This window comes from Myotis brandtii, unplaced genomic scaffold (assembly GCF_000412655.1).
Source record: "Myotis brandtii unplaced genomic scaffold, ASM41265v1 scaffold257, whole genome shotgun sequence".
Taxonomy (NCBI): domain Eukaryota; kingdom Metazoa; phylum Chordata; class Mammalia; order Chiroptera; family Vespertilionidae; genus Myotis; species Myotis brandtii.
The window spans coordinates 1100368-1122477 of record NW_005359757.1 but is presented as its reverse complement, the minus strand read 5'-3'; the positions used below and the strand labels follow the sequence as shown (position 1 = coordinate 1122477).

The following is a 22110-nucleotide window of genomic DNA, read 5'->3' as shown; positions in this document are numbered from 1 at the left end:
TCCTCAGCCCAGCCTGCCCCCCTCACAGTCCGGGAGCCCTCAGGGAATGTCCTACTGACAGCTTAATGTCCTAAGCCGTAGTCTGGCCTCCCTCTATGGGAGGCGACCAGCTGATCAGGGGAAGGCACCACCCCCCATCACCCCACTGCTGCTGCCACTGCCGGCCGCCGCAGCCACCAAGGTGTTTTCATCAACACGGACTCTAGTCCCTTCACCATGAAAAAAAATGACAACTTTCTTTAGGCATTTTCAAGATGTCTCTTTCATAGGATATGACATTTCTTTTTCTTTTTTTATCCTCACCTGAGGATATTTTTCCATTGATTTTTAGAGAGCGTGAAAGAGAGAAGGAAAGACAGAGAGAAACATCAATATGAGAGGGACACTTCGATTGGTTGCCTCCTGCATGAGCCCTGACCTGGGCCTCGGTCAGGGAGGAGCATGCAACCTAGGTACATGCCCTTGATCAGAATCGAACCCAGACCCTACGGTCCACAGGCTGAGGCTCTATCCACTGAGCCAAACTGGCTAGGGCAGGATATGACATTTCTTAGCCCCTTCAGCAGCAGCCCTTCGTTTTTTCCTCCAGGAGTGAGGTAGAAAAACCCTTGATCACTTTCTTGGATTCTTACTACCCAAGTTACCAAGAACACTGCGAGTGGCATACAGGGAGCTTAGCCAATGAGTGGTAAGAAGGTGTTTCCTCTGTAGCTCACGTACAGAGACGGGACTGCTGGCGCGCTGTCTCCCAGCAGGGGCAGGCCCCCCTGTGTGTTGTGTCTTCGCTCTGGGCTCACCTCCCTGTGTGTTGTGTCTCCGCTCTGGGACTGCCTTCAGCCTCAGCTGTGCCGCGGCCGTTGGGGTTGGGAGTGGCACGCAGTCCCCTCCGGCCCATCTGAATGCATAGTCTCCTCCTGAGCCGGTCGTGACTGTTACTGTGTCCTGACTAATTTGCATATTACATATATATATATGGTAGAAGAGGCACTGGATGTGTGTGAGAAGTGGGGAGAAATGCCACCACTACAACCCAAACATATGAGGGAGGCTGTTCGGAGGTTAAAGTCGAAGGGACAAATACCCAACTCGAAGCACAAAAAAATCATCTTCTTCTAAGACCGAAGCCGAGAAAGGCCTGGCACTGGAGGACGTGCTGGGTCCAGACTTGGGATTTCAGGCTGTGCACTGGTGCTCCGGGATCTGCCCATGTCTCAATGTCTTTCTCAACACTGTTCATCACACCTGGAAAGCATGCGGCCTGTGTCATACATGCCTTGACTAAATATTGGGACCTTTGGGCATTTTGCAGCATTTAATTAATCTGGCTAGTTGGAAGCAGAAAGGCACATGGGCATGGCTTCCCTGGACAGGAGCTGCTTTCAGAGAGAAAACCTTTCCAACCTTATCTCATCCCAAAGACTGCTCAAAGGCACTAATCATCAGAGAGATGCAAATCAAAATGACAATGAGGTACCATCTCACACCTGTCAGAATGACTATCATCAACAAATCAACAAACGACAAGTGCTGGAGAGGATGTGGAGAGAAAGTAACCCACGTGCACTGCTGGTGGGAATGCTGACTGGTGCAGCCACTGTGGAAAATAGTATGGAGTTTCCTCAAAAAATTAAAATGGAACTCCCATTTGACCAAGTAACCGCACTTCTAGGAATATATCCCAAGAAACCAGAAACACCAATCAGAAAGGGTATATGCACCCCTATGTTCATAGCAACACAATTTACAATAGCTAAGATTTGGAAACAGCCTAAGTGCCCATCAGCTTATGAATGGATTAAAAAGCTATGGTAAATCTACACAGTGGAATACTACGCTGCTGTAAAAAGAAAGAACTCTTACCATTCACAACAGCATGGATGGACATGGAGAGCATTATGCTAAGCAAAATAAGCCAGTCAGAGAAAGATAAATACCACATGATCTCACTAATTTGTGGAATATAATGAACAACATAAACTAATAAACAAAAATAGAGGCAGAGGCATAGAAGCATTGAACAGACTGTCCAACCTAAGAGGGTAGGCAGGGGAGGGGGAATTTAAGAGATCAAACAAGGACTTGTATGCATGCATATGAGCATAACCAATGGACACAGACAGTAGGGGGTGAGGGCATGTGCTGGAGAGTGGGTGCGGCTGGGGAGAGGTCAATGGGGGAAAAAGGAGACTTATGTAATACTTTAAACAATAAAGATTTTAAATTAAAAAAATAATAATCCAATGAATGCATAACTAAGCAGAACAACAAATCAAAGTCAGTCTCTCTGTCTCTCTGTGTGTTTCCCTCTGTGTGTCTCTCTCTGTATGTGTCTCTGTGTCTCTCTGTGTGTCTCTCTCTGTCTGTCTGTCTGTCTCTCTCTCTCTCTGTGTGTGTCTCTCTGTGTGTCTTTCTCTCTCTGTGTCTCTTCTGTGTGTCTCTCTTGCTTAAATCAATAAGTTAAAATTTAAAAAAAAAGACTGATGAATTCAGACAGTTCATTGTCTTCACCATTTCTCCTAGGACAACAATGTATTTGTAAGTAAATATCGATCTAGTAAGCTTCCTTCTCTTTTGTTTTTGTCTTCCATTACTAAGTGTGGGACAGAGACAGGATGTGGTGGAGATGGAAGGAGATTCCTGTGGCATAATTTTCATGTAGTATATAATCAGACTAAGTTCTCTAGCTAAATATTTAAGTCCAAAGCCAAAAACGTGTGGCTAAAGCCACCCACCTAGCATTGGGTCTTTTCCAGTGACCATTTGTTTAACATCCTTTCATGAGGAGTATTACAATTATTTTTCAATCAACCAGTGATGATTAAATCCAGAATTATCAATTTATATTTGTATGTAGGAAACACAGGCTAGAAACATGATCTATGATCTACTATAGAAATGCTAGCAAAAAGAGCTAAACTTTGTCTAAGACAGGAAGTTGTCGTGTGGTTTATTTTGGTAAAATTGTATACTACTGCCCATTCTGGATTTAAGGGTCATCCATACTTTTTTCCCAGACAAAGGACTGACAATGGGGACAAGAGTAAAAATCCTATTAGAGGAGTTTTCTCTGATAAAACTACCTTTACCTCTTCAATGTTTTATATGTGAAATTTTAACTCAAAGTTGTTATAAAATACACAGATATCATCATTCATCAAATATTTTTAAGCAAAGGAAGATATAGGTAGTATCTACATTTCATCAAACAATCTCTTATCCAAGCATTTTAGGCTGGAAAGGTTGAGTATCTCTGAGTCCAAGAATCACTTCACCAATTCAAGGAGATGAAATATTATATGAAGACAGTTATATCCCAAAGATGGTCAACACCACGGCTTCACTAGAAAGTCAATAAAAAGGTGTTGCTTGTCAGTTTTTAAAACTGTTAGAGATTAAAACATATAGGGTACTAGAATGATAAAACCCTGGTTTATAATGGGAAGCTAGAAAAGTTTCAAAATGTTACAGGCGATTTTAATAGGTCCCTCTAATATCATTTGTGTGTCTGTGTGAAAGACTAGTTTGGAAGTTTTTTTTTAAAAATAGATCATCTTATTTATTTTAAAAATATATTTTATTGATTTTTTTTACAGAGAGGAAGGGAGAGGGATAGTTAGAAACATCATCGATGAAAGAGAAACATTGATCAGCTGCCTCCTGCACACCCCCTACTGCGGATGTGCCCGCAACCAAGGTACATGCCCTTGACCAGAATCGAACCTGGGACCCTTCAGTTGGCAGGCCGACGCTCTATCCACTGAGCCAAACTGGTTAGGGCTGGAAGTTATTTTTAAATAGCAAAAATTAAACTTACCAATAGACATTTGTTCCCCATAATATACAATGCAGCACGTAATAGAGGAAGACAGCACTCAGGAAGATAGCCACGAGGTAGCCTCTCATGGCTGGCTCTCCTGAAACACAAGTCCAAAAGCAAGATTGTTATACAGATGCGTTTATCCAATGGCTCAACTATAAGTACTTGTGTATAAACACATAAAAAGGGAAAATTAGAAGAAAATGATGTTGGCCTATTATTTTCAAAATGCCCACTAAATGTGCAGAAAGAGACTTTTTCTCTGTCCCTCCTCAGTCTCTTTTATCAACACAACATAATCTATACGTAACCCAACAAACAGTTCCATTGTTTAAAAGCTAGTGGCTTCCCTACTACTTTCTCATGTTGGATAAGAAAGAAAAAAATTCGCTCAGAACAAAATTTTATACGGAAATTTGAGAACTTCTTTCAGAAGCAGTAATGAATATATATTACATCTATTTTTCTCTCTCTCAATAGAAAGTGAATATACGCCTTAAGATGTAAATAAACATTTCATTTCTTTAGTCCTTGAAATGACTTTTAAGTGTTATGCATTACAATTTTTACAAGTCCTTTTTCTAATTTTATAAAAAATGGATAAAAGCGCTATTAAAAATATTTCCCATATCCTCAATTTTTATACACCTTTAGATGCACCTATGTGATTTTTCAGTATCATAGCACAGGTAAATTCAGCTAATTACGTGCTCTGTATTAAATGACAGTATAGTTCATCACATATTTGTGGACAGAAAAACCTTGACACCTTTCTAAAATATAAATGCAAAAAAGCCTTTGGAGAATACACATATTTTTAAAACCCAAAACATGTTTTAGTTCCCACTTTTTCTTCAAAGATAGAAATAAATAAGTCCTCATTTCCACCTGCAATTAAATGCGAAAGACGAACTTATTATATATGGTTCCACAATAGGTCTTCTATTTCAACGCCTGTGACTTTAAACAAGTATACTATTTCCCTTGCATCTCTTAATACATTTCTTGTTCATCTGGACAATTGCATGTACCACCCCTCTCACTCCTACCCATATCTGTTAACCTCAATCAGGGTAATGCAGTGTAGAATGTGCAAATGTGGTTGCATGCATTTCCAAATAATGTAATGCTGCCTCCCTTTTCATGGTGAAATAAGTGTAAATGGAACTCTTAAAATAAATCATTCCTTTGTCTTCCTAAGTAGAATACACTGAACATAATTTAAACTTTCCTTGATAATGAAGGTCATCGTAACAAATGTCATAATTGTGCTGTGCTCTATTCGAGTCGAGACCTCTGGAACTACTGAGTGCATGGGCTGTGTGCTAACCTGTAGCGACTATCCAGTCAAGGCTGACAATCTTGCCTCCCAGGTGGCAGCTGGTGCTTCCCACTGCTATTAAGACAGCCACCACCCCACATTCCACTGTGATAAGTTAGTTAAAAATGAATGCTATGTCAGGGGAAAGCAAATAAACTAAACGAGCAAACTTTAGTTTACACATACTTCTAATTTAGCATACATAATCCCTGTGGAGCGTCCACACTGGTTGGAAATCAGAAGACAGGGTTCATGGCCCAACTCCACATAATTCCCAGCTTTGGGGACCTTAGGTAAGTCTGTTCCCCTCTTCCAACCTGAGGACCAAAATATGCATTTATCATCATTCCCCAAATATTTTTAAACAAAGGAAACCACATGGAGTATCTACATTTTATCAAACAATCCCCTTAACTCACGTGTTTACGCTTGAGAGCACACCACCAGAATGACAGGCATTTGGGACAACACATGACACAAAAACATGTGCTGAGTATGTTTGTGTATTTTACTGCTGTTTGTTTTCTAACCCTAGAGTGTGGGGGAGAGACTGTCCCATCCTGAGGCTGCCGGCGGACGCACAAGCGGGACCCGGGACAGAAGAGGGAGGTTGCTTACTGCAACCACTTAGAGACTGATGGGAATTGATGTTTATCTGACATAAATCAGCACCCCTTCCCCTGCCTCCACTTCATGCTGGTTCCCGGAACCGGCTGCTGTCCTGACCTGGACAAGCACGTGATTTCCCATACCTGCTGGCATCCGCATACTAGTACTGTGACTACCCTCGCCCCCACCCCTTTTTACTCTATATAATCCTTTGTCACCTGCCAAGTGGGCGCAAAAATCTATTTGGCCTTGCAGCCACCCTGGTCGTGTCTCCTCGGTTAAGTTTCCCTTCATAAACTCTATTAATTGCCAAACTGGAGTGGCCAGCCTATTTCTTTGCCTTTTTTTCTATCCTCCACTTTAGAGGTAGATTTTCTTTCTCTGGGCTTTTCTGGGGTTTGAGTATAACTAACAATTGGCAAGCCAGACAGGAGACCAAAAAAAAAACCAAAACGAAACAAAAATGGGAAAAGGGCATCTGTAGGGGAAATCCCAGGTTGGACATATACATCCATGTGGGGTGGCCCCTATACTCGATATGTGTGTGAGTACAGGGATGCCTCCAAAATGCCAGATGATCTCAAACATTGTGTCAAGGCAGGAAAAGTTACGGCCACAGCCATAGGCTGGTCCCTATTGTGGGTGGTTTGACTGGCCACTGACACCCAGCTAGAAGCCATGGTTAGAAAAGTAGAAGGAGAACTGAAACTAGAAAAAGACATGGGAATGTCTACACTCTGTTAGCTCGGGAAGGCTGACAGAGGTGAGGGAGGAAAGGCCCTTTGAGCAGAGCACACTCTTCTATGGAAGCCATGAGGTCTCTGTGTGCATCTATCTGTTTGTATGTTCATGTGTGTCTATATACATGTTGTATTTGTGTGGTATTTTCTACCTTCATGTGGTATTGCTGACTGGTAAAAGAGATATGTTTAATTGGCTTAAAGGATTTAAGCACTAAATTAAGGAGTGAGTATTCTAAAATTGTCAGAAATACAGAAACCAACCTAAATGCTTTTCAGGATCAAGAGATTTGGGAAAATATCTGATATTAAAACTAGCTTATGTTTGGTAGTTTAATTAAAACAGGTACATCTTTACCTTTTGTTTTACCTAGGCTTATAAATTAATCAGCAAAAATAACTTAGAATGAAGGCTGATTTTATCTAAAGTCTCATCAAGTTTTGTGGGTAATCTAAACATAATTGTTAAGTTCCACTAAAATAAATAGACTTAAGTAGAATAAAAGGCCTTTAGGTGACAGCTTTAGCAATAACTGTAGAAGGTTTATGAAAAGAAGCCTTTGAAGAAAATATTTTTAATGTTTGGTCAAGCTTGCTAAGATTAAAATGGATTTAATTAAGTGGATTTAAATATTAAAAGTAAGCTGTTGTAACAGAGTTTGGTTCTCTTTCTCGCAGTTAAAAATACGAAGTTTTTTTGGATTGTGGGTCTGCTCCTGATAAGATATTATAATAAGTTTTCTGCCTAGAAAACAAAGATTCTATATTTTAGCAAAATAATTTTCTGGCCCAGCATGCTAAGTGGTTGAACCTATGAACCAGAAGGTCATGGTTCAATTCCCAGTCTGGGCATATGTCTGTGTTGTGGGCTCGGTCCCCAGTGTGGGGCATGTAGGAGGCAGCCAATCAATGATTCTCTCTCATCAGTGATGTTTCTATCTCCCTCTCCCTCTCCCTTCCTCTCTGAAATCAATAAAAACATTAATTTAAAAAATAATTTTCTGGGTTTTACGTAGTCTTAATCAGGTCTTCGATTACTAAAGAAAATGGAATCTTCTCAATAGTTAAAGCTAAGCTTCTGCATTTGAAATACCCTGGACGACTTTCAGCAAAAGGCAGAAACAACAAAATCTATGAAGATTATGGCACATATGGATGAAGTCCACCCTGCTTCTGCAAAAATGACCCCTCATTGCCAGACTTCTGCTGTTCTGATGTCCTTGTAATATGGCAACAAGCTGCTCCTGAGTCAGGGAAATTAAGATGGGCACACAAGGGTTGTCAATCAAATGAAGAGACAGGGCTATGGGAAACCCGACAGTCACTTGGTTCTTCCAGGCTCCCTGGAAAACGCCATGTCTCAGTATTTGCGTTCCTTCATTCACCCTAGTGCCTTTAAGCAGGACTTATTTCAACTGCCACTCCATCTACCTCGATGGCAATTACCATCCAACTATCCACCGGATGCAATTGGTGTTGTACTCCATTATATCCTTGTTGTGTGTTTATCTTCTGGATGGGTTGTAGCCTTTCCTTGCTGCAAGGCTGATGCCCTCACAGTGACAAAGAACTGTGAGAAAATGTGTTCCCACTTGGGTTTACCTTCCAGCTGCTCCCTCCAGGCTATTTGCCTCACCCCACCATGTGCCCTGGGATGGTGGCTCTGGACCTGGCACTGTCTTCCTTCCCGACCTCTGTGAAATGGGCTCATATTGATGACCTAATGCTAACCTGTGAAGATTTGCTTTGTGCAGAAAACTTTGCAGGCTTTGCTGAACCACCTACAACAAGGAGGATCGGCAGGGAATATGCAGAAAATTCCAGGTCCGGGCACTGCAGTAAAGTCCTTTAGAGTCGCATGAGACCTGCATTGTCACAAAGTACTAGCCTAATCTATCCCCTAAAAATGTGAAAGAGAATTTTGTGGAATTCTGGGGGACTGGTAAACATTTATGCCCCACATAGCACAGTGCCTTCAACCACTATATTGTCTAGTTAAGTAAGGACATATGTGGGATTAGGGAGCCGAACAACTGGCTGCCTTTGAGAAGATAAAAGTACTGGTCAAATTAAAGTCCTTGGAATGTCCAAGGCAGAGTTACCATCTGAGTTAGATGTTTCAGTAACCCTGGAGGCATGGGCTGGGCATTCTGGCAAAAACAGCAAAAGGAAAGAGTGCCCTTGGATTTGGGTCTCAATTATAGAAGGAAGCAGGTATCAGATATACCCCAATAGAAGAGCAATTACTGACAATGCATACAGTGCTCTTACCAAAGAGCAGGCAGTTACAATAAGAACTTCCCTTGCTGTTAAGGGTGGGCGAACAGACAACATGGTCCATGGAACTGGCTCTTCCACGGCTCAGACTCCCACACCCACTGAATGGCATGTTTACTGACAACAGAGTAGCACCGTCAAATAGTCCTCTGCCTTCAGAGAGGCAGCAATTATTAGGCCCTGTTGAATCTACAGACCCTCCAAACGCTCCCATTCCTGTTCCTGAGTCAGCCCCGGCAATCTGCAAAGAAGGAATATGGGAAGTTCCGGCTGGAGCTTGGTAGGGCTCTAAGCAGGATAATCCATCTACCTGGATGGCAGTTACCATCCAACCATCCACCAACACTACCTGGGTGGAAACAGGAACAATGGGCTGAATTAGGAGCTGTTTGGTTGGTAACCATGCATGAACCTTGACCGCTGATCCTGTATACTGACAGGTGGGCCGTTTAAAGGGAGTGCCTTTATGGCTTAGACAATGACTATAAAGGGAAAGGTGGATAATTATGAAGAAATCTTTATGGGGACAAGAGATCTGGACTCACAAGAGCATGAGTCAGACCTTGTCTTCCATGTCCCTGCCTATAAGGCATCCACACCTTGGTAACCAGGAATCAGATGCCTTGGCAAAAATACACACTTTAGCGAGTGAGCCATCAGTTGGCACTACAGTTGGGTGTACCGGAAGAGCAGGCGTAGCAAATAAGCAGGGCTGCCTTTAAAAATACAGTGACCTGGTCCATACAGTTATTGGATGGAGGTTCCATCTCCTATATCAGTGATTTTCAACCTTTTTCATCTCGTGGCACACATAAACTAATTACTACAATTCTGTGGCACACCAAAAAAATATATCTTTTTGCCAATCTGACAAAAAAAAGGTATATTTTTGATTCATTCGCACCAGATGGTCCAACAAACTGTGATAAAATAGGTATAATTTTGATTCATTCACACCAGATGGTCCAACAAATTATGACACAGAGCACCAGGCCCGATGGTCCCTGGACCTGGGACGGTGTCTGCAATGGGATGTCCCAGGGTGAGTCAGACACTCCCCAGCCCTGTGTGGGAGGAACTGCTCAGTCTCTGGTGGGATCCTGTTATCCTAACGCAATGAGGAGCCACGGAAGCACTATTGAAAGAGGGGAGAAGGTAGGAGTCCTGGTCTGGCATGTTCCTCCCCGTATTCACCTCCTCACGCCAGGAAGCACCACCTCCCCTCGCCCACAGGTATGGTTTACACAGCCTGGTCAGCTTCCAAAGACTGCGGCCACATTAACATTTAAAATCACAGTGTAATTCTCACAGAGGGAGAAGATCTCCCAATTCAAGTCCCTACTAAATATTTTTCTTTCTGATCTTAGACTTCTGCCGTTCCGGTGGCATCCAGTTTGTCTTCCAACGGCCTAAAACATGTGTCATATGTAAGTTTCCCTTAATAAACTCTATTAATTACCAGCCTGGAGTGGCTAATCTGTTTCTTTGGTCTTTCCCTGCCCTCCACTTAAGGGGGAAGTTTTCATTCTCAGGATTTTTCCCAGGGTCTGTGTGCACTAACATAAAGTCAGCTGTTCTCTTTTGCTACACAGTGAAATGCACGGGTTTTGAGAAAGCCAAACTGAGACTTGGCTTATGCTTAATTCGGCCTGTGCTGTATTCTTATTGGCCCGACAGGAAGATGCAGTTGGGCGTTGCTTTGGCAGAAAGCCCCGCATCTGCTGATGGCAAAGGGAACAAAGCATGTGGGGGATATGAGGGTCTGCTGCATCCATCCCCTCAGGCTGTGCCACCCTTTGCACTTTGTTCTGTCTTCCTTACTCACTGTAATGCATGCTCTCTTGATGTATTATAGGGTGTTTTTTAAATGACCTTAAATTTATTTTGGTATCAAGCAAGAAATAAATTGAATATTGAGTGTGTGTGTGTGGGGCGGGGGGGGGGGGGGGAGCATGGTTCTGTTTATTGAGAAATCATTAGTAAAATCTAAGTGATGGAGAGAATTAAGGTTTGGGATTATCCAAGTCAAAGTTCAAGCCAGTGAGGTGCTTGGGATACTAGACACATCACTGAGGTGGCTGATGGCTCAGACAGACAAGATAGCCAGCCCAGAGACGGGCCCTTCTAATATGTGCAACAAATGTTAGCTTTCCTTCCTCCTCTTGTGCTGGATGAGCAGAGAACCGTCAAGGAACTGACCTCCAGCCGGTTCTAAAAGGCAATTCACTGTATATGTGAGAGCGGTGAAACACTTTGGCTGGAGGCCATGAGCCACGCTTCATGATGACAAGATAGGACTGTCAGTGCGGACAGGGAGCTTATCTCATCCCAAAGACTGAATGCAAAAATTTTTTTTTTCCCGCCTGTGGAGGTATCGCCCAAATATGAATATAGGATTTGTTTAAGACTATCTTTTTTTTAAAAATATTTTTTTATTTGTTTTTTTTGCTAAAAGTATTACAAAGGGTATTACATATGTGTCCTTTTTCCCCCCGCCCTTGACAATCCCCTGCCCTCCCTTACCCCCCAGTGTCTTATGTCCATTAGTTATGCTTATATGCATGCATACAAGTCCTTCGGTTGATCTCTTACTCCCCTCCCTTCTGCCCCCCAACCCTCTCTGGCCTTCCCACTGCAGTTTGACAATCAGTTTGAGGCAGCTCTGCCTCTGTATCTATTATTGTTCAAAAGTTTGTAATGGTCTTTATTATCCATGAATGAGTGAGATCATGTGGTATTTTTCCTTCATTGACTGGCTTATTTCACTTAGCATAATGCTCTCCAGCTCCATCCATGCCGTTGCAAATTGTAAGAGTTCCTTCTTTTTTACAGCAGCATAGTATTCCATCGTGTAGATGTACCACAGTTTTCTAATCCATTCATCTACTGATGGGCACTTAGGCTGTTTCCAGATCTTAGCTATGGTGAATTGTGCTGCTATGAACATATGGGTGCATATATCCTTTCTGATTGGTGTTTCTGGTTTCTTGGGATATATTCCTAGAAGTGGGATCACAGGGTCAAATGGGAGTTCCATGTTTTGTTTTTTGAGGAAACTCCATACTGTCTTCCATAGTGGCTGCACCAGTCTGCATTCCCACCAGCAGTGCACGAGTGTTCCTTTTTCTCCACATCCTCTCCAGCACTTGTCGTTTGTTGATTTGTTGATGATAGCCAGTCTGACAGGTGTGAGATGGTACCTCATTGTTGTTTTGATTTGCATCTCTCGGATGATTAGTGACTTTGAGCATGTTTTCATATGTCTCTTGGCTTTCTGAATGTCCTCTTTTGAAAGGTGTCTATTTAGATCCTTTGCCCATTTTTTGATTGGATTGTTTATCTTCTTTTTGTTAAGTTGTATGAGTTCCCTATAAATTTTGGAGATTAGGCCCTTATCAGATATGACGTTGGCAAATATGTTTTCCCACGCAGTGGGTTTTCTTGTTGTTTTGTTGATGGTTTCTTTTGCTGTGCAGAAGCTTTTTATTTTGATGTAGTCCCATTTGTTCATTTTCTCTTTAGTTTCAACTGCCCTAGGAGCTGTATCAGTGAAGAAATTGCTTTGGCATATGTCTGAGATTTTGTTGCCTTTGGATTCTTCTAGAATTTTTATGGTTTCCTGTCGTACATTTAAGTCCTTTATCCATTTTGAGTTTATTTTTGTGTATGGTGTAAGTTGGTGGTCTAGTTTCATTTTCTTGCATATATCTGTCCAATTTTCCCAACACCATTTATTGAAGAGACTATCTTGGCTCCATTGAATGTTCTTTCCTCCTTTGTCAAATATTAATTGAGCGTATTGGTTGGGGCTGATTTCTGGGCTCTCTATTCTATTCCATTGATCTATATGTCTGTTCTTGTGCCAGTACCAGGCAGTTTTGAGAACAGTGGCTTTGTAATACATCTTGATATCTGGTATTGAGATCCCACCTACTTTGTTCTTTCTCAGGATCGCTGCAGCTATTCGGGGTCTTTTTTTATTCCAGATGAATTTTTGGAGAGTTCGTTCTAGATCTTTGAAGTAGGCCATTGGTATTTTAATGGGAAGTGCGTTGAATTTATAGATTGCTTTGGGTAGTATGGACATTTTAATGATGTTGATTCTACCAATCCAAGAACATGGTATGTTCTTCCATCTCTTTATGTCTTCCTCTATCTCTTTTTTCAATGTCCTGTAGTTTTCTGAGTAGAGGTCTTTTACCTCTTTAGTTAAGTTTATTCCTAGGTATCTTAATTTTTTTGGTGCGATGGTAAATGGGATTGTTTTTCTAATCTCTCTTTCTGAAAGTTCACTATTGGTGTATAGAAATGCCTCAGATTTCTTGGGGTTAATTTTGTATCCTGCTACATTGCCAAATTCATGTATTAAGTCTAGTAGTTTTTTGATGGAGTCTCTAGGGTTTTGTATGTATAATATCATGTCGTCTGCAAATAAGGACAGTTTTACTTCCTCTTTTCCAATTTGGATGCCTTTTATTTCTTCTTCTTGTCTAATTGCAATGGCTAATACTTCCAGGACTATGTTGAAGAGGAGTGGTGAGAGTGGGCATCCCTGTCTTGTTCCTGTTTTTAGGGGAAATGGTGTTAGTTTTTGTCCATTGAGTATGATGTTGGCTGTGGGTTTGTCATATATGGCTTTTATTATGTTGAGGTATGATCCTTCTATTCCCACCTTGCTGAGAGTTTTTATCAAAAATGGGTGTTGGATTTTGTCGAATGCTTTTTCTGCATCAATTGATATGACCATGTGGTTTTTTTCTTTCAATTTGTTTATGTGATGTATTACGTTTATTGATTTACGGATGTTGTACCATCCTTGCATTCCTGGGATAAATCCTACTTGGTCATGGTGTATGATCTTTCTGATGTACTGTTGGATCCGATTTGCTAAGATTTTGTTGAGGATTTTGGCATCTATGTTCATGAGGGATATTGGCCTATAATTCTCTTTCATTGTGTTGTCTTTACCTGGTTTTGGTATTAGGGTGATGCTGGCTTCATAGAATGAGCTTGGAAGTGTTCCTTCCTCTTGAATTTTTTGTAGTAGTTGTTTAAGACTATCTTGGAAGGCATTTTACTATGGGCCAAAACAATCACCAAACAACTACTTAAATACTCAAAGTAAATATTTAAGGCTCCACCCCGAATAACATCATTTATGCAAACATCCAACAAGGATGACACCAGCATCAGCAATTTTTTAAAGACATATTTACATCTAAATAAGATAGCATATAACATAGAGGAAAAGTTCAGTATTTACATTTCAATTTGCTTATCTGTCACCCAAAACACAGATTTGGGGAAATTTATGTATTATTTCACAGAGCACAGAAGTATGGGTAACCAACATTTTCATTCACAAATGTGGTTTAGTTGCAAACAAAGAAGTATGAGAGAACGTTCTTTTTTTTTCAGAAAGTAAAATGAGCCTGCTCTTTGAGGAGCTGCTGCATACACCACCTGAGAACATTTAGGAAGCTTAGCCACTCTCTTGTATTTCACAGACAATTCAAAGCATCCATATTCAAGTTGCAAAACAGACTTGGACCAGCCAGGATATCCCTGTGGTAAACTATAGTTCCTGTTTGCTCACAGGAAATATCTTCCAGAAATAAACACATTCTCTAATTATATTTTATAAATGGGAGGACCATTTTGCTTTTGAGCAAAAGTATTCAAAGGAAAACCAGTTAGAATGCCTGTTATGTTTTGTTTTTAAATTATAGCCCCGGTCGGTGTTGCTCAATTGGTTGGGCATCATCCCATGCCCTTGAAAGGTTGCGGGTTTGATTCCCAGTAGGGAGCATGCAGGAGGCAGCCGATCAATGTTTTGCTCTCACATCAATGTTTCTCTCTCTCTCCCTCTCCCATCTTCTCTCCCTTAAAATCAATTAAAAATCTTTTTTAAAAAATTATAAGATCCTTCAATATAGCTTCATTTACCAAAACAAGCAGGTTTTCTAGTTCTTGACACTAAACATGACAGACGCCAGCTTCTTGGCTGCGGCTGCTCTTAAACCCAGGTTCTCTAAGACACCCTTTGCAGTTTATATCATAGAAGCAATTGTTCATCTAAAGTGTGACTAGAGGGTCTCAAGGGAGAGTAGGACTTACTATTGGCAGAGATCAAACGTTTATTTCTTAAATTGTATTTAATCCAATATATAAATAACCTACATCTGCAAAAGTGAGCTCAATCCTAGCAACAGCTTTTCTGTCTCTTTAAAAATAAAAGTATATTTTATTTTGTGCAGAGCTTTAAAACACTTGTATGTCCACTTCACTTGAGGATCAAAACAAGCTTGGTAAGTGGGTGTGCGGGCACGACTTTAATGCGTGAGGGAACTGAAAGTTTCTGAAGTGAGCCGACCCAGGTCACACAGTCTGGGAGACAGAAATAGACTGACAGTCTGACTGCTTGTGCTCAGGGTTCTATTCCTGGTGCCATCCTGTCTCTCAAAATAAAAGGCAGGAGGGGAACTCCAAAGAGAATTCTAATCTATAACTTCCTGACAGTGCTCCGCTGGCGGCTAGGGTTCCAAAAGGGCAAATTCAGATATTGGCAAAAGGGAAGCGGCCCCCGGGCAACGTTCTCCAAACTGACCTGGCAGGTGCCTGGGTCAGCACCAGCTGGGCTGGTCAACATTCCCTACTTGATCTGAATCCCCTCAGGTAAGTGCTTCGAAACAAGCACCTTCCAATCTGGTTCTTATGCCTGCTCAAGTGTGAGAATCACTGCTCTGGGACACTAGAGCCTGGAGGGAAAGAACCAGGGAGGGAAAAAGGATTTACTCAGACACAGAGACCACAGCAGATAGTAGAGTGGTTATCCCACTGGCCTGAACGCTCCGAGAGCAGGACTGTCTGTCTTGTCTATCATTTTGTTTCCAGCAATTCTAACAATGCCTGCCACATGGAAGACAAGTAGACAGTTGTTGAAGATAGTTGCAGATACTATAACTAGATGCTCTGTATTAATTTTTTTTACCCAAAATGCTTCACATTTGGAAAATGCCCCATGAATAATGGCTGATGAGAATCTTAAGATATATGAGTGCTCAGCATGTGCCAAGCCTGTGATAAGTGCTTGGGGCGTATTATCTCACGTAGCCCTCACATTTGTGAGGGGTGTGGTCAACTTACAACTCTCATGTACGGATGAGGAAACTGAAGCTCTGAGAGCAGCAGTCACTTTTCTGAGCTGATAAGCAGCGGAACCAGGACTCAAACCCTTATTTCCCAGACCAGAGCCATGCCTCTCTCCCGATGTGAGCTTTTTTTTACAAATGCACACAGGCACATCCTTCTGATACCACATTGACATCACAGAATGTCTCTCTAATCCGTCTATCGCACCAGCTCCTTGAGGAGTATCAATTCCAGGGGTTGGTGAAATGGAAAGCTTATAGTCAGAAACTGTGCTAAAATAAAACCCTATTACTCCCAACCTTGTTTTTCCTAATCCCATTCCTCTGGATTTTAGTAAATCCATTAATTTTCTTTTCTCCATGGTCCTGTTGAATGTCCTAGAGCAGTGGTTCTCAAACTGTAGTATGCATAAGAATCAAATTAGAGGGTGCTCGGTTCATGCCATGCATACTCCCGAGTCCCAGAGCAACCATGAGAGCATTACTTATAAAAACAAGCAAAAAAAATAACCTATAAAATGTCACTTGAAAATGACTATATTTTTATTTTTAGGCTCTCCTAATGCTTCTTCCAACACCCTACTAGGAAAAAAGGTATATTCAGCAATAATTCCATTGTTCTATTCACCAAGGACAGAAACCCTGTGGGCATCTCAATATCACACAACACCAAGGAATAAAAGCCCTCAATTTCACTCTTCACAAAGCTGAGCATGTAACACACAGACCCAGCCTGCCTGGCCTCTCTGTGCCCGTTTCCTCTAGACCTGGCTGCGGGCGCTTCCTGATGCCCACATGTAGTCTCAGCCCCACTCCCGCTCTGGGACTGACTCTGGTCCAAGAAAAGGGAGCCTGAGGAGCCCTCAAGTAGCTGCTCAACCGGTTGGTCAGATTCCTGCTGACTCCACGCTGACTTTGGACATATCCTCTGGACCTGGGCTGTCCAGGTCCCTGACCTAGAGCCTCGTTCTTCAATGTCTGCATTCTTCTCCTTCAGGCACCCAGCAGCTCTGCTGCTGAACTTCAAATTTGTTAGTAAGTAGGATTCCAAACCATTTTCTCATCCATTCTGTCCCCACATGCTCTCTGCTTCCTCGGTGACAGATGTCCTGCTCTCCTGGTTCTGTCTCCTCTCACACCCAATGCACTGCTGCTCAACAGGAATACCCAATAACTTGCAAAGTTGTGCGCATTAGAAAAGGACATGCCCTCTGTTTTCACATAGCCCCATGGCCACATTATTTTAGCATGGGCAGGGTTTCAGCCACAACTTTCCCCTTAGCCAGGTGCCCCTGTTCACAGCTCATCTCCACAACCTTACCAGGTGGCCCTGCCGACAGCCTGTGTCCATCCATCCCTGGGAGAGGCCCTTCTCCATCCAGGTCTTCATCATCCTCAGCTCACAATGACCTCTCCCCAAGACTGTCAGAATTTGGCCAACAGATCTTACATCCTGCCCTCCTTCCTCTTTGTATTTATTACTCGGTCTATGACTAGTCTCTGCAATCACATGCCCATGGGAGCATTCGCTCCAGCTCTAGCTGTGCATTAATGTCTAGATTCTGGCCCAGCCCTATGGGTGCCCTAAGCCCCCCAGACCTGGCCATCTTCATACAGACAAGCCTTAATGGAGACACAAAGGGCCCACCGTGACAGACGTAAAGGCCTCAGTCCTCCTTAACTCATTTACCACCTCTTTTAAGTGTAGTCCTTATTACCAATTGGATGATCCAAATGTGTCCATGACCTCATTTCCATACCAAGGACCTCCACCCTCTGGTGTTGATGATCCTGTGAATAGTGGCACAGGTCACTAAGTGCTTCCTAAATGCCTAGCACCGCACTAAGCCCTTCCCACGCACAGTGATGCAGCAGGGATACTACCCTCCCCCTGGGCTGAAGATGCTCAATTCCCAGAGCAGTGGCCAGAATTCGAACTCAGATCTGTCTGGGTTGTTTGTTTTTTTTAATTGTACACTGTAGGAAATTATAATTACTATATTTTTAAACTATGACATCATGAATTTAATATATTCACTTAATAACTTTTTAAAGTAAAGCAAGAGGATATGCATTAAATGTATGCATTTATTAAAATACACTTACTTAGACACATTATAATATGGAAAACTCTTCATTTCACAATTAAAGAGAATCAGTAGTGAATCGGTAGTCTGGTTGACAGGATTTTGCTAGAAGGACCTAAAAATGCTCAATAGGGCATATATGAAGAATAAAATAGCATATATAAAATTAAGTAATATGCAATATTATTGAAAAAGCTAAATTTAAATATGAGGTGTTGAGCTACTGCTATTTTATAAAAATTAAGGGGGGGATTCTGATATTGCTGAGTAAATTAATAGAAAATTATAAGTTGATTTATGTGCCCCTCCCCCACCAAAAAAACCCCTATTTGTATAATATCAACAAATTGGACCAACTGTACACATTCTAAATGGTTTCTAAATACATTATTATTTTTCCTTCTGCAAGGCAGAAAAACATATATAATTAACTTATTTTCTCTCCTCTTCCCCCAGTTCTGTTAATACAATGATAGGCAGCTAGCTTCTATACACATATACACATACCTTCTCTTTCAGTGTTTTAAGAAAGCCAGTGCTTTTACTAGACTTTCATAGACAGATATGTCCATCTAATTAAAGCTATGCTGTCACTGTCAAAGCAGATGACTGAATCTTCCCCTGAAAGTTGGATGTGCTCACTGCAAAGAATACAAAAAAAAAATAATAATAATGTTTCAACAGAATTTTTTTTTTAGTAGCACAGTGGGACACACTCAAATCATTCAACTAATAGCATACTATTCTGGATGCTAAAAATAAAGTGAAGTTCCCGTTTTTGAGATTTCTCCCTTTAGATTCAGCTACACTGAAAATACACAAAGAAGTTTTTAAGGGAACTTCTTATGTTCCTACTGTTTCTTCATATTTTCTCCCAGAGGGGACATTTTCTCTATTTCCTTATATTAATTTCCCACTAATAAGATAGCCTCCAAGGAATATTAGGTATTCTTAACAAGTTAATGATTATGGCCAATTTTTTTCAATTAAGTTTACTGAGATAAAACTTTTCTATAATTATCCACTTTTAAGTGTACAATCTGATGAGTTTTGACAAATGCATATGATCATGTAACAACCACCAAAATCATACTAAACTTTCCATCAACCCCAAAAGTTCCTCTTTGTAGTCAGCTCTCTTCCCCCAGTTCCTGTCTCTTGATCTGTTTATCACTGTGGTTTTTTGCTTTTTCTAAAAGTTCAAATAAATGTTCTTATTTCTGGCTTATTTCAATTAGTATAATTGGAAAAAATGTCCATGGTGTTGCTTCTACCAGGAATTCATTCCTTTTTATTGCTAAGGAATAGTCCATTGTGTGGCTATACCATAATTATCAATTCACCAGCTAATAGACATTTTTTTTTTCAGTTTTTGGTTGCTGTAAATAAAGCTACATTGACCATTTTAGCACAAGTCTTTTGGTTATATGTCTTCATGGGTCATAGAGTAAATGTATGTTTAAGTTTATATGAAAATTTTAGATTGCATTCCGATGCCTATTTCTAAACAACAGGTTTGCTTCAATCTCTCAGTTAAAAGGAAAAAGCCCCTACCTATAACAATTCAAATTATCGACATCATTGATAAAACACAAACCCCTGACAGAGGTAAGAAATGACCAATCTATTAATATCTATTGATATCTAGCCCTCATTATGCTTGTGTACTCATCTACTTCAGGATATGGGGAACAGAGTTCAGTCTGGTGAGGGAGCCAAGTTACACTGTTTCAGACTGAGTATGATTATGTTGTGAGAAGAAAAGCTAAAAATTGCAGACCCTGCTACTCCAAGTGTGGTCCATTGACCAGCAACAGGGGCATCACCTGGGAGCTTGATAGACAAGAGAATCTCAGCTCCACCCCTTCATCTGCTGAGTCAAACCTGCATTTTAAGGAGATCCCCAGGTGATGGGTGTGTTTGAGGACCTCCGCTGGAGTCCGAGGGGAAAGGAATGATGTGCCACTGAGAGGATCAGGGCTTCACCAGAAATAGTTTTTAGAAGAACTGGAAGATTGTTCTAAATGCCATGCTATCTTTTTTAAAAGTCCTTTGGGCTTGACCTTTTAAAATTTCTAATCAACAGAATTTTCTTGGAAGACACTAGTGAGACACTCAGAAAAGTCACTTTCACCATGTAGGGGCTGTTTGAGTTTTCTCTGTAAATTCCCTAGTCATTTTCATTTCTGTGTTGTTTTCAGTCGTATCCTCCCATTTACGCCCAGTATCGCTGTGACACTACTGGTTATTTTTGAGAGGAAACTCAGAGGTGGGCAACAGGAGGCTTATAGTTGCTCATAGGGAAACAATACTAATTAATAAGAATACAAGCATAAACTCTGTGTTTCAACTGTAAGCCTACTTTTGCCCACCCCTGTATAGGACTCCTCTCCGATTATGCCTGCAGGACACGCTTCACTCCCTGCATCGCCTTCTGACTTGCCTAGAAGTGCCAGCCGAACCACCAGCCACACCTTGACACCAACATTTCCAACGACTGCTGTTCACAATGTGGACCCCAGAATTACAGATCCCAGAGCTGGAAAGACGGCAAGGGCTCAGGCCATTTAAACCGAGTAAGGTCTTTCTTAAGTCACCATAGTCCAGAGCAGGCAGCCAAGCTTTAGAAGAAGTTAAACTTGCCAAAGGTTACCTCACTGAGAAGCAGCGGTGTCAGCAGCACAGGAGAGCATTTTTCTGTGGATCCTCCTCCAGAGCGATGCCTGCCTCATCCTGGCTGCGCAATAACAACCCGCTAATTTGTGTTTCATGCCAGTCCTCTCTGAGCTCTGTGGTTTTCCATTCCTGAAGCACCTCCCTCGCCTGGCACTGCACGGCCTGGGTCTCACCCCGCCAGCTTCTCTGCCTGTGCTTCTAGGTCTCCTCTTCCTCCTCAGCACAACTTAAATACAGGTGTCCTCAAGCTCTTATCTTAACCCTGTTTCCCAAACTCACGTTCTCATTGCTTCTCAGCTACTAGCAATCACCTCTAATCTCTCTTCCCTTTAAGCCAGCCCGCACACTACCCGGCAGAAGATCCGAAAAGCCCAGCTCTCACTGTGTCACCCACCCCTCAGGAAAACCTTCCCTGGCTTTCACTTTCTGCCAAATCAACATAAAATCCCTTAGCCTGGCACTGAAGACTTCTATAAGTTAGTACTTTCATCTTCTTCTTTCAGTTTCTTCTTTGTAGGCAGCAGCATAATTAGGTGTTAAGGTTGCCCACCTGGCTATCAGCCTTCCTAGGTTTGAGTCTCAGCTCTCTACCTCTGTACAAACCTGAGAGGTTGCTTAACCTCTTTATGCCTCAGTTTCCTCTCCTGTAAAATGGGAATAATCATGCTACCTAATAGGGCTATTTTAAGTAGTAAATAAAAAGCACTTAGGTCAATGTTTGGTACATGGTAAGGACTCGTAATCTTGTTTTAATTCTTCTTTTAAAACTAAGGAAGTATTAGCTGCCCATACACCAAGCCCTCACTAAAAAACTTCCTTCATAACATCTGGGAAAGATCCTACAGAACTCATGGCATCATGTGAATAATAGTTTCCAAAAACTAAGCTGCCATTACAGTGCTAGCTTTCATTCTGCACATTCATTTCAACATTTCAAAGTATCTGTGATAGGAAGCCTTACTCTTTTTCTTCTGAATATAAAATGAAAGGCACTCAAGTTAGTAATAATTCACTCGCAAAACTTGTCTTAGAATTAGACTCTATTTCTGGCTATAGAAGCCACACCCTTTTATGTTTTTTATAATAAAAACTAGAGCCCCGGTGCACAAAAATTTGTGCACTCAGGGGGGGTAGGGGGGTTCCTTAGCCCGGCCTGTGCCCTCTCGCAGTCTGGGACCCCTCAGGAGATAACGACCTGCTGGCTTAGGCCCACTCCCGGGTGGCAGAGGGCAGGCCCAATCCCTAGGTGCAGCCCCTGGTCGGGCTCAGAGCAGGGCTGATTGGGGAGTTGGGGCGCCGCCCTCTGTCATGCACAGAGCAGGGCGGATTGGGAGGTTGTGATGCCACCCTCAGTCACGCTCAGGGTAGGGCCGATTGGGGGGTTGGGGCACCGCCCCCTGTCACACTCAAGGCAGGGTCGATGGGGAGGTTG

At 41.9% G+C, this 22110-nt stretch overlaps 1 protein-coding gene across 5 annotated transcripts in view; it reads right to left on the bottom strand.

Annotated features, from left to right (window-relative positions):
• Positions 1-22110, bottom strand: part of ST3GAL6 (ST3 beta-galactoside alpha-2,3-sialyltransferase 6) — a 69491-nt gene that overhangs the window by 43904 nt on the left and 3477 nt on the right. For 4 of the 5 annotated variants that reach the window (XM_014541041.1, XM_005867976.2, XM_005867975.2 and 1 more), the window contains exon 2: positions 3815-3914. The exons of the other annotated variant lie outside the window; for it this stretch is intronic. In XM_014541041.1, coding sequence (XP_014396527.1) covers positions 3815-3903 — 89 coding nt within the window. In that variant the 5' untranslated portion in view covers positions 3904-3914. The remainder of the gene's footprint in view (positions 1-3814; positions 3915-22110) is intronic. 5 annotated transcript variants of the gene reach the window in all.